The 12,521-nt window shown below is 41.2% G+C and overlaps 1 protein-coding gene across 2 annotated transcripts in view; it reads left to right on the top strand.

Moving 5' to 3' along the window:
- Positions 1-12,521, top strand: part of CHN2 (chimerin 2) — a 158,227-nt gene that overhangs the window by 138,700 nt on the left and 7,006 nt on the right. For both annotated transcript variants that reach the window (XM_085226274.1, XM_085226275.1), the window contains 3 exons: positions 1,843-1,927; positions 4,973-5,146; positions 7,288-7,365. In XM_085226274.1, coding sequence (XP_085082400.1) covers positions 1,843-1,927; positions 4,973-5,146; positions 7,288-7,365 — 337 coding nt within the window. The remainder of the gene's footprint in view (positions 1-1,842; positions 1,928-4,972; positions 5,147-7,287; positions 7,366-12,521) is intronic.

The raw sequence follows: 12,521 nt of genomic DNA on the forward strand, positions 1-12,521 counted from the left end.
CCACAATTAAATGCAGGTGCAGGCCTACCAATTACAGGGTTATCAGTCTGAAAATGCAGGTGTAATTAATTTTGTCTGCAGTCTTCTTACCCACTGAAGGTCACATAGAATATATGCCTGAAACTGAGATCATGAGCTGGTGTTAAATGCTACTGCTAAAAGCCTTGCCTGAAATTCCCATTGCCCTACTTCCCATTCAGAATACAAATAAATAAATGAGTGTATGATGTGTATATATAAGATATTTCAAACTTTATTGCAAGGCGTTGTTTCCCAGAGATACACATTTTTACTGAGGCGCAAAACAACATTTTAGAAAATTTGACCCATGAGATTTTCCAGCTGAGACCCTTTAAGATCAAAAAGGAGGAAGAATTACTATTGCTTTAAGCTCATCCGCGTAATTATTGGATGTGTGTAATTGGTCTGGAGTAATTTGTGGTCAGGCTCTTTAAAGTAATAATACCACATTGTATCACTACGTCAAGAAGAGGGGTCTGTACTACAATCACAGAATTTTCCTGCCCAGGAGTGCAAAGTTGTTTACGCATGACCCTGTGGACAACCGTGGCTAAAACATTAGCAAGCCAGACGCCTGCCTTCAAACTTCACAAAGTTTATTTCAAAAAGAGCAACAGCTGATTTTTATTCTATGAAAAGAGCACCTTTCCCATCCCCCGGGCAGAAGCAGCCTGTCAGCAATTCGCCCCACCAGTAAACACAAACATGTCTGAAGGAAAAGGAAGCATTAGCAGCCTGAGTGTGCATGATTTATGTTTTGCTAACTTCAATTAAACCTCTGACCAGAACCGGCTCATACTACATCCATTCACACAGGTGTAGACCCTCACTATTTTCTCTTCTTTTCAATGAAAGTGAAATGCTTACTTTACCAGAACATATATCTTAAACAAAAAGCTTTTCCATACCAGCCTTTGCAAATGCAGTTGAGGAAGCAGCACTTCTGTGCAAAAACATTGATCTCTCAGCATCCAAGTTTCGTTATTTCTCTTTATTTACTTATGTTTGTACTGCAGTAGAACATCTGCTGTACCAAGAAGGGCCCCTGTGATATATTTTGCCTGTGTGAGTCCTCTTTTCATACTGCGATGGGGAAAGATATAGTTTGTTTGTATCACTGATGGACTCCAATGTGACAAATCAGATCTTTACCCAAGCACTGCCTTGAATGAGCACACAAATCATTCCTTGTCATCCCCAATACGATTTTATTACAGTCACCATGAGTTTTGGTCAGTGTTGTTGCATGTAAATGCACAGATAATAGCATCATCAGAGACGTGCATGGTTCTTTCATCATTCTGGCTTTGCACCAGATCTCTGGGTACGTGGCTTTGTGGGAAATCAAAATAGGATGCATTTGTGCCTCTTCTGTCATTTCATTGTTTCAAATGATCTACTGAAGTATGTTTGAATCTCAGAAACATGCTTCGTTGGTTTGATCTCATCAAATAAAAGCACTGACTACAGTTCCTTGGATTATTAGTTTTACGCCTTTCTCCTCTGACTAACAAACCTGGTTTCCTCCTCTCTACTAGAACTAAAATGTCAGCGAGCAAATATTGTTTGTTTTTAGTGTTACACACAGCCCGGATCTCTGTTACATTAAGCCTATTGAAAGATAAACTTTGAGATCAAAGCAAATTTCTATGCCTGTGGTTTATTTCATCTGGACTATGGAAAGATGTGGGCACTGTGTGGTAATGATTTGCTCCTACTGAGTCTTCTGTTGTTTATCCAGTTTAGTTGTTCCATCTGTCAGACCATCTGCCTCCTAGTGACCCCATTTCTTTTTTTTTTTCTCCTTTCTTTATGTTACAGGTCCACACGTTTCGAGGTCCACACTGGTGTGAATACTGTGCCAACTTCATGTGGGGTCTCATCGCTCAGGGAGTGAGGTGTTCAGGTAGCCTGCAAACATTTTCAGTCTTTATTGGGAAGTGCTCAGGCATCCATCCCACCCACTCCAGCCTGCATGCATTGCAGGAGGGACAAGCAGGGGTCCCTTTGCAAAACATGCCAAGTCGTCCTCCAGTGCCAATTAGAGCTCTGTCATTTTCTCTTGTCCCAGAAAGCACAGACTAGTTTTAAAAAGAAATCACATGTATGCAGCATCCACAGTAAGGGCCTGCTGTTAGAAAAGGGATGTCTCTGGTGGAGCTTGTAAAAAGCATTCATCTTTCACATCTCACCTCCCCCAACACAAGAAAGACATTGAGCTGCTGGAGCAGATCCAGAGAAGGGCCACAAAGATGATCAGAGGGCTGAAGCACCTCCCAAAATGGGGGCAGGCTGAGAGAGCTGGGGCTCTTTAGCCTGGAGAAGAGAAAGCTCCAGGGGAACCTTATAGCAGCCTTCCAGTACCTGAAGGAGGCCTACAGGAAAGCTGAGGAGGGGCTTTTTATAAGGGCATGCAGCAACAGGACAAGGAGAAATGGCTTTAAACTGTAAGAGGGTAACTTAGACTAGATATTAGGAAGAAATTCTTTACTGTGAGGGTGGTGAGAAACTGCAGTAAGCCCAGAAAGGATGTGAATGCTGGATGGGGCTTTGAAGAACTTGGTCTAGAGGGAGATGTCCCTGCCTATAGAAGGGGGTTGGAACTAGATGATCTTAAAGATCCCTTCCAACCCAAACCATTCTATGATTCCGTGTGAAGAACTAACAGAAATGGTTTTTCAATTACCGTAACAGATATTCTGGAAGGAAAGTCTTAATGTGGTTTCTTTTCGAAAAACAATCCTAACTGCCCAAACACAGCATTTTGTCCTGTTTGTTTTACCACACTGGCTAGAATGGGAGGAATCCATAAGCTCTTCTTTACTGAAGGTGGCATCCATTCAGCAGTGCCTTGGGAATGCACGTGGTTTGGTGTATACATTAAGAATTGGCCCTTATGATTTCAGTAAGTTTTCACTTGACTGTTTTTACATCTTAAGAAACAAGCTCTGGAAACAGCAGAGCCAGCCAGCAGCCAGGCTTCATAATTTGTCTTTTTTGCCACCAATTGTTGAAAAGTCTGCAAAAAACCCCATCACCTGTTTCCTGTAAAAATACCATGCATTACTGCAAGCCCTAAATAGCCCACCTCAAGGGAAAACAAATAATATGACTTCATTTTCCCAGAAGGATTCATTTCCTGATGCCTCTATAACTGTATTATCATTTTAATAGCATTTTAATTACTTTAAATTTGCTCTCTTGTGAAAAATAATCATGCTGCAAAAATACAAAAATCACTGAATCACGATCTTTAGGATTCAGCAAGTGAAATTGTATTTGGTGTGTGGCAAATGTGGTTTCATAAATTATTTCCACAGATCTCCAATGTCTTCCATGTCTCGGATGAATATGAATATGAATATCTTTAAGGTCCTTTCCAGTCCAAACCATTCTATAACACAGTTCTGCCATAACTCTCTCTGCCCTGACCCCAGAGAGTTCCTGAACTCAGGCTGGCACCAAACACACTCGCCCTGACCTCTGCCTTTCAGGTCGAGAGGAGGTGATTGTAACATAGAATTTAGACAGCAGCTTGAAGGATTAAAATAGCTTCCAGGAATGCAAAGTTACTGTTATGTCTTTTCTTCCTCTAGATGAATAATAGTAACAGAAAGAATATGGAAAGTATAGAAAAAGGAAAATGAATAGTAGTTTGCTTTTAAACCAATATGATCTTAAATACAAGTGTTCAAAAACTGACATGCACAGAGCTGTGTTTGTTCACATATAAAATACTGAACTTAGGAAAAGGTTTATTTATCTAGTATGAAACATAATACTCTCCCTCATTAAATTACCAGCATTAACTCTTAGACACATGCATTTGGACTTAACTTCACATACTTCAAGAATAGCACTGAAAGGGAGGATCCTAACAGCAGCTGCTCTCATGTGCTTGAATTTCACACAACAGTAATTCATTATGCAGCAACAATATGAAGAAATGTAGAAGAGCCCACCAATTCCATTAAATGTGTCAGTGCGTTCATAGTGATGATCTGATTTTGCTTGATTAATATTTTATGAGGAATAATACTGAAATGTGTTTCAAGCAGTAGAGACACATTTGTATTTTGAATAGTTTGGGCAGTAAGCCAGCAGGAAAAAACAGTAAGCAACTTGCTAGTGATGACACTGGAAGTATCCAAAAGGCACTGGGTGATAGGCATGACTGGGAAAGCATTAAACCTGAACCGCATTTCTGTGAGATAATGTAACTCACGGTGGTGTTTGCTTTATTGAGGCTTATAAATTCATTTGGCTGAGTGCTTGAATCTATTAGAAAAATTCAATTTGTGGTGATCAAGGAGTACCTTAAGTTAATAGAAACTCACCAGTGCAACCTAGAGGTGATTTTGGAATAAGATACCAAGAACAATTTGTAACACAAATCGCTCTCGTTTACATTATGCCTTTCGTGGCATTTTATACACTCAAACTGACCCATAGACTGAACAGAGGGGTCACATTAGTCACCAGGGAAGTAGTGAGATGGTGACAATGAGGCTGAAACTGTTGAGCAGAGCAAGTCAAAATGCTATGCAGCAGGGATTTGGGAGGGGAGAGGAAGCATGCCCACTCACAGCAATGAACTGACCCAGCCTTGAGAGGGGCTGTCCCCACCAGGCTGAGAGGTGAGGAACACTGAGAGCTCTTGCCACCTTTTTAGCAGCAGTGCGAGGGTTCACTTTGCCCAGCAGAAGTTTTTCATAGGAGATTTCTGTGCTCATCCTTTTTGTCTTTGGTAATTCTGCAGCACAGTGAACTGTCACTGAGCCCTGTCAGTGTTGTACATTGAGAGGCCAGCAAGGTCATAGAGAGTAATGTGGAAACAACTGATCTGTTCTATGGGGAAGTTATGCCTCTTGGTTGTTTTAAGGAAATAAATTGTTAAACAAAACCTCTCAGCATGGTATTAATTAGTGAACCTGGCTAACTTTGTTTACAGACTGTGGGTTGAACGTACACAAACAGTGCTCCAAGTACGTGCCCAACGACTGTCAGCCCGACCTCAAGAGGATAAAGCGTGTCTACTGCTGTGATCTGACCACACTGGTGAAAGCCCACAATACCCAGAGGCCAATGGTGGTGGATTCCTGCATCCGAGAGATTGAAGCAAGAGGTTTGTGTGCTTCCAAAGAAGCAGGAGTGATAAAATGACAATGACTTGAATTACACGTTAAGAGAGCAGTGTGCTCTTGTACCATGAGGACAGGATTTGAGAAGGGCTTTTTTTTTTTTTTTTTAGCATAGGTGATATGTTGCTTTGCATTAGCTAGTAAAATTAAATAATGACATTTCATAATGCAATTTACTGAAATGCTTTCTGAAAACATGTCAAAACAGGTATTATGTTACACTTTTGAAAGGGGTGAACTTTAAAGTGAACTTTAAGTTCATGTTTATGTGTCTTTTTTCATCATTTTGTTTTAGCATACCTAGAGACACTTCAAGCTTCAGAATAATCAGTTTAAATCAAACCCATTATTAATAACCGTTGAGTGCATTCTGGGCAAGAACGCTCAAATGGCTGGAAATGTCTCAGGCAAATGAGGTCGCAGACTGTGGCATTTTGTAGTATCTTGCAAACTGCTCAGATGCGGAATATTTGCATGACACCAACCTGCTGACTGATGGATGCCAAGGCTCAAGCAGCCCACCACAGCTCATCCAGCTTCAGACAGGTTTTCGCTACTCAGAGATGCATGCCAGATTGAAAAAAATAGCATCTCTCCCCCAGCACATCTATAAGAGACAGGAAGGGTCACGTAGTTTTGTTTTGGATAGCAGTTGTGTGTGCTGTGCTGCCCAATAAGCCAAATTTCCCTGTCAGTCACAGCTTTAGCACAGAAATCTCATAATGTTGAGTTCGTGGCATCACAGTAATCTGCATAGCAACACACTGATACTAGCCATAGGGATTTCAAAGCCACGCATCATCTCCTGAAATGAATGAAAGATTTACAAGTAAATCCCCTGCACTGCTCTGTAAAGCTCTACCAGGATTATATCATCATTGCAGGGACAAATAGAATAGCTTGGAGTAAGACAGAACAGCTTTACTAAGATGATACAACAGTCAGCTACACTGCATTTGAGATACAATCACTTACTTGTACATTTATTGATTAACAGAAAATCTGCTATGCATTATTTTTTTTTTCAACATCTTTACGTATCTTTCCATAATTGTTGTAGAATGTCATTTTTGTTTTACAGTACTGATTTTGTTCTTAGCAAAACAAAGTGAGTTGGGTCTTGTAGATAAGTTAGCACTGTGCATAGGTAGAACAAGGAGCTCTAAGGTTAAAATAAGTAACATCAGTCTAACTGTACTTGGTTAGTTGTGCCTGCTTTGCTGAGCTGTCCTTCATTTCATGTTACCTTGGAGTAAAGGTGGGAGGGCATAAAGCAGGTCTGTTGTGCTGGAAGAACTGCAGAAAGGATATAGTGACATGGAGAATAGCATGCATCACATATATAAGCTTTGTATAAGTGTGGGTTGACAGCAAAACAGGGAACAAACGTGCTCAAAGGCAAAGGCAGTCTCTTATTTTCATTGTTATTTATTACTAAGCAAATGAGAAAAGCAAAGAAAGCCTTCATTAATTATGGATAATACAGGAAAATCTCCTATATAAAAAGTGTAAATCATGGCAATAACACCCTGCCATTAGCAGTGTGCAATATTTGATAGGACAATGATAGGACAAGGGAGAATGGTTTTAAACTGAGACAGGGAAGGTTTAGGTGAGATATTAGGAGGAAGTTTTTCATACAGAGGGTGGTGACACACTGGAACAGGTTGCCCAAGGAGGTTGTGGATGCCCCATCCCTGGAGGCATTCAAGGCCAGGCTGGATGTGGCTCTGGGCAGCCTGGTCTGGTGGTTGCGACTCTGCACATAGCAAGGGGGTTGAAACGAGATGATCATTGTGGTCCTTTTCAACCCAGACCATTCTATGATTCTGTGATTCTATCATTCTATGATTTTCTTCCAGCATTACCTGCTGTGTATCTACTGTTATCTTCTGATTGTTACAAAATCAGAAAAAATAAGTTCTTAAAGTTTTTAATCCTGTTAAAAAAAAACTATTTTAAAATGCCTTTATTTTTCCTTAAATGCTCCAGATTTTCACATCACAATTAATATTTTGCTGTATTTATCAGTCCCATCACTGCTTTTGCTTTGTTGTTTTTAAGCCTGCGGCTTTTTAACCTGGTGATTATTGAAGCAAAGTTAACCGAGAACTTTTTGTTTCAGGTTTGAAGTCTGAGGGCCTCTACAGAGTCTCAGGCTTCACTGAGCACATTGAAGATGTGAAAATGGCCTTTGATCGAGGTAGAACATTTTTAAATTTTGTACAGTGTTTTGTTTAAAGTTTCCAGTTGAGAACTTCTCTGTTCTTTTGTGTTTGCATGGGTATCACAGTAATGAAATTGGCATAAAAGCAGAAGTAGAGTAAGCAGCCGTTTTTTGCAGTACTTTTCATAAGAAGAAAATGTATTTCATAGCTGGAAAGATTAACTAAACACTCAATAAATTATGGTAGAGAGAAGACTAAATGCTCAGGCTATTGGGTGAGTGCTCAACCTAGCAGCACAACCTAGTTCAAGCATATGCCTTTTGCCAGGGAAAAGTTCTTGGCCCTATCTTTAGCATACTCACTGCTTTCTACTGTGGTAATCTGTTTATGAGCTCAAGAAGCAGGAACTGCAACTGAACAGTCATTCTGAATACAGCCTTGCAGGAAGCACCACACCACCGCTTGTGGTGATGCCATTTCTGCATCTGCGCTGCAGATGAAAGGAGCATGAAAGAGATGAGTTGTACAGCTTATTGAAAAATTGTATTAACTGAAACACTGCCTCTTAACCATGATTACCCTCGTAGCTGTTATTAATCGATTTGGCTGATTCCTTTGGTCCTGGTCATGCACACAGTCATTGCATGCAGTGGCTCAGTAGGTCAGGACCTCACAGCCAGGCCCTGTCCCACCACCTCATCCAGGAACAGATGAGGGTGGGGGACAGGAGAACAGCTGAAGTTCACCCCACGCCCCATCTCTGGGCACCTTCCTGATAGCATGGTTGAGCAGTAACTCCATGATTCAAGATCAGGATCAGCTCCAGTGATAGTAATCAGGATCAGACACAGCCTGAGTCATCCATGGAGACAAGGCAGGTCCAGCTCAAGCCAGGCAGTCAACCTGCAGGTTGGGGCACAGATCAGCAAGATGAGTGACCAAGCACAGGCGTGGCCACGGTGCAGCTGGAGACAGGTGAAGAGTTGCTCAGGTGGGAACTGGAGGCTGAAGTCTGCAGTCCCTGTGGGCAGGAGGTGTGGGAGCAGGCTCCAGGTGAGGCAGCTAAGGTCTACAGGTGCCCTCAGGGTATGGCACACAGCACACTTACTGTGCCTGAATACTTCTTTGGAGACAAGTGTGTCATGCAGACTTCACTGGCAAACAAGTTCAGCTATTTAAGTGGGAATTTCCATAGTGATTGTTTTCATTCTAAACGCAAATATTCTTTAAAAAATTATACAAGAAATGTATTGGATGCTGCAGTTCTGAACATACACACATAGATCAGACAGCATTTGGATGAAAGAGATACCAAATGCTATGTCTGCTATCATACCAAGGTGCACATTGCAGACCTGCTGCGTTAAGCAGCCATTACTGAAATGGTCACAGGTTACATAGCTCCCATTCTGCCTGTCTGGCTATATCTAGCCTGGCTAACTCTTCTGTTCTGTGTGTTAGCTCTCTTCTACGTGTGCCAACCTGAACAAAACCCAAATGGGGAAGCACAGGCTGAGGAGGGATGGGCCTAAAGAAAGTAGCCAGAAATTTGTGTTTAAGCGTGACTTGCATGCTGCTGTAGCTGTCATACATTTGAAAATGCTTCTAACCACCAGAGCCAGCTCAGTTTTACAGAATATTCCGTTACTGTTGCTGATATCCCTGTCATAATGCGGTGGCAATACGTACTAGAATTGGAGCCACAGCAGGGAATATAGCATGATTTACTAGAAAAAGCAGCATCTGTAAACAGGAAGAATAAAGTCACTGGCAGTGTCAGATTTCCAAAGGAAAAAGTATGAATAAACACAGAAGCGGAGAAAGCAAGGACTAAGTTTGCATACACAGACTGTGAGGAAGCCTATTGGGCATAAATTAATAAAAAGCTACGTCTTCATTTTCCTTTGACAATCTCTTGAGGGAAAAGGCATAAGAAAGGAAAGAGAGGATTGCTGTGTTGCCATGAGTAATGCTAACAGCAGCGAACAGTGGACAAAAGATTGCAATGGGAATGTATGACTACAGTATTACTGAGATAAGACACTGAAAACTTCTCTTTCTGCTTCTGAAAATTTTTTCTCTCTGAACTGAGATTGAAAGCAGAAATATATTTTTCTTCCTTTTTTTTTTTTTTTTTTGTGTGTGTGTGGGTGCATGTAGTAAGGGCTCTAAAGAAAACAAAAATAGATTTTTTTCCTGACTTGTGGGCTGCACAGCTTGAAGGTGTTGTCAGCTCACAGAAGGTTACATTGACAAAAGTTTTCCAACCTGACAACTCAGGGCTGACTTCCCTATCAGATCCAGGCCTAGAGAGACAGGGACCCTCGCCTTTCTTCTGCATCTCCTCCCCTGTGTCACCCTCAAAGCCTGAGCAGCAAGGAGCGCAACATCCCAAGGGCATGGCGTATCCCAGATCTCTTCAGTAGGTGTCAGAGCTGGGCGGGAAGGGAACTGAGGGCCAGGTGCTTGACAATTTAGAGGTCCCTTTCTAACCATCTGGAAGCAAGGCTTTGAAAGGAGTGTCTAATAAAAGTAGGGGTAAACACCTTAGCTAGCTTTTTAAATGGAAGCTGAGCAATTTATTGAAAGAATGGTACTGCATGGTGCCTGTTGTTGCAGAGTGTCACACTCAGTGAGTGCAGAGGTCTCCCCTTTCCTTTATGTCTGAGCCACCCCCGGGCTATGATGTGCTGTTGCATCTCTAGAGATACAGCTCTTGATAACTGCTTTTGAAAACAAACAAGAAAGAATTCCTACTATTTTAACACACAGGATGTGTACTTCAAATAATGTCAGGAAGCCTTCTGGTTTCACAGCTTTCTTTCATCAAGACATGGGAGAGAGAAGGCAGAATAATGTAAGGATTAGGCACAAAGCTCTGACTCGGCCATAGGATCTGTCTCCAGTTATTCCATTTGCAGACAATCGACAGAAGTCAGCCCTCCCCCTGACCGATTGTCCCAGCACTGTAAAAAGGGACACTGATTTGTTGCTGCCAGAGAATTACAGTGAGGACTGAAAAGTTGAATATTTCAAAAAGAGAATGGCATCCCACAGAATGTTATTTTGGCTGTAAAGCTGTGACAGTTATTTTTAAAACTGAGAGAAGTTGGTCCTCATCTTGTTTAAACGAAGGCTGCCTTCTAGAGCGTAAGTGGTGTAAATACTCCTGCTGTCAGAGAGGGCTGGGCTTGCTGAGGCACTGACAATGTTCCATTTCAGCACTTTTCATGATGAGAGTGGAGGGAATAATATGGATTTATTTATCCTTGTGAATGTTGGTGCTGTAAAACAACAGTTGCTCTCTGTGAGCATTGTTGAGCTGTGGCACTCTAACAGCCATAAAACTCCCATTGTGCGCTTTACCCACAGAGCTGCCATTGTCATAAATGCGTTTTGTCCTTCCACTTGTTTCTATGACTGGCTGGTACAATACACTTGCTAAAAATATTTTGCTGTTTAATATTACATGAGTACTCAGAAGCATCCTAGCTCATCCTCACACTCCTTTGCCAGTGTGTCTGAAAACCTGTCACGCTGAAATTCCAAATAGCTACCAAGAAGCACATTAGCTTGGCAAAGGCTCTGCAAGAAAAAAAGGAAACATTAAGAGAGAAGGAACTTGGGTAGAAATATAATTCAGTATTCAGAGGGCATAGCTGAGGCTTTAAGAATGTAATACTTACTCCATTTCCTTCTCTAATAAACTACTGTGGCATCAAAATAAAGGGAAAAAGGCTTCTCTTGTCTTAAAAAACCATAATGCAAAAAAAACTGTTGAAAGTCAAAGCAAGAAGGAAAAAGGAGTGACAGGTTTGAGGTAGGATTAGATCTATAAAGATAAAACAAACTAGATGCTTGCAATACAATATTAAAAAAAGGATTGTATTAACATATGTGATCACATGCAGTATCACTGCAGCGATCTGAGGAAAGTTCCTGTACTGAAGAGCTAAAAAGACAGCTGCGGTAATGCAGAAAGTATTGTACCGAATATATGTATTTCCTGCAGTTTGTTGCTGTAGATGAACTGCTGTAAAATAGGTGTCACGGCTTTACCTGCAGTGGATCAGTTTTTTACCCGTAGCGCTTTGAATTCTAAGCATATCTGAATAAAAATCCAAATGCAGGAATTAGGAGACAATAAGAGAAAAGTGTAGCCTAACAAAAGGCCTTTCATGATTGAAAATGAAAGGAAAAGAAAGACAATCCAGGGTCTACTGAAGGAAAAGAAAAATTCCACTTTCCCCTAAGTAACCACTGCAGAAGTGGAGGCATTTTGTGACAGACATATTATTATTATTAACAAAAATCTCAAAACAAAATCTTCAGTGTGTTTCCAATGGATGTATTTTTGTCTCTGAAGTAAAGAGAGAAATGTTTTACTTGTGAATTAATGCCTTTTTCCTACAGTAAGTGGACAGAGGTGTGTTTGAAGTACATTGCTGTTTGAAGTACCTCAAGCCGAAGCGCCCCTTTAAGAAAGTTTGCTGGGCTGCTGTTCAAAAGTACTAAATAAGTAACTTCTATTTAGTGTACCAGTGACCTGGATAATAGATGCAACCTTCTGCTTTGCTATATCTGTCCAGATGCAGCTGCTGTCTCCTTGAAAGTATCTGTTTTCAGTGCAGCATTTTGAGCGCTCAGTGTCCATCAATTAAATACAACCCTCCACACAACACTTCATAGAACTAATGCTACTGTGCCTGGAACGTGTGGATTAAACAAAAGATTGGGGCAGTGTAAACATTCTCCGAGGGGTTATTGATGCTGTATTAAATTAAATGCTGATGGATGTATTCAGACTGCTCAGCTGCATCAAGAAAGGCTGCTTGTTTTAAACACTTAAGCGTATAATCTCCTCTTGATGAGAACATGTAGGGCTGTTAGTCTTAATGAGAATTATGTGCATACATTGGACAGGACGTATGCCTTCAAGATTAATGCCATAGGTTTCTATAAAACATCTACAATCAATATAAACTGTTTTACTCGGCCGTGAAAGCCTTTATCACCATCCTAGAAGCAGTGCATCAAACACAGCACCTCATCTGTCTACATCAGGGCATGTCTACAAGCACCAGCAATTGTGAGACAAGCAAGGCAATGGATTTACACTGTGTCAACCCCTCAGTGTTAACAGTCTGAGCTTGTGCTTTGCACCTCCTGGCAGACACAAACAGACTCCCTT

This window comes from Meleagris gallopavo, chromosome 6 (genome assembly GCF_905368555.1).
Source record: "Meleagris gallopavo chromosome 6, MGAL_WU_HG_1.1, whole genome shotgun sequence".
In the NCBI taxonomy this organism is placed as follows: Eukaryota; Metazoa; Chordata; class Aves; order Galliformes; family Phasianidae; genus Meleagris; species Meleagris gallopavo.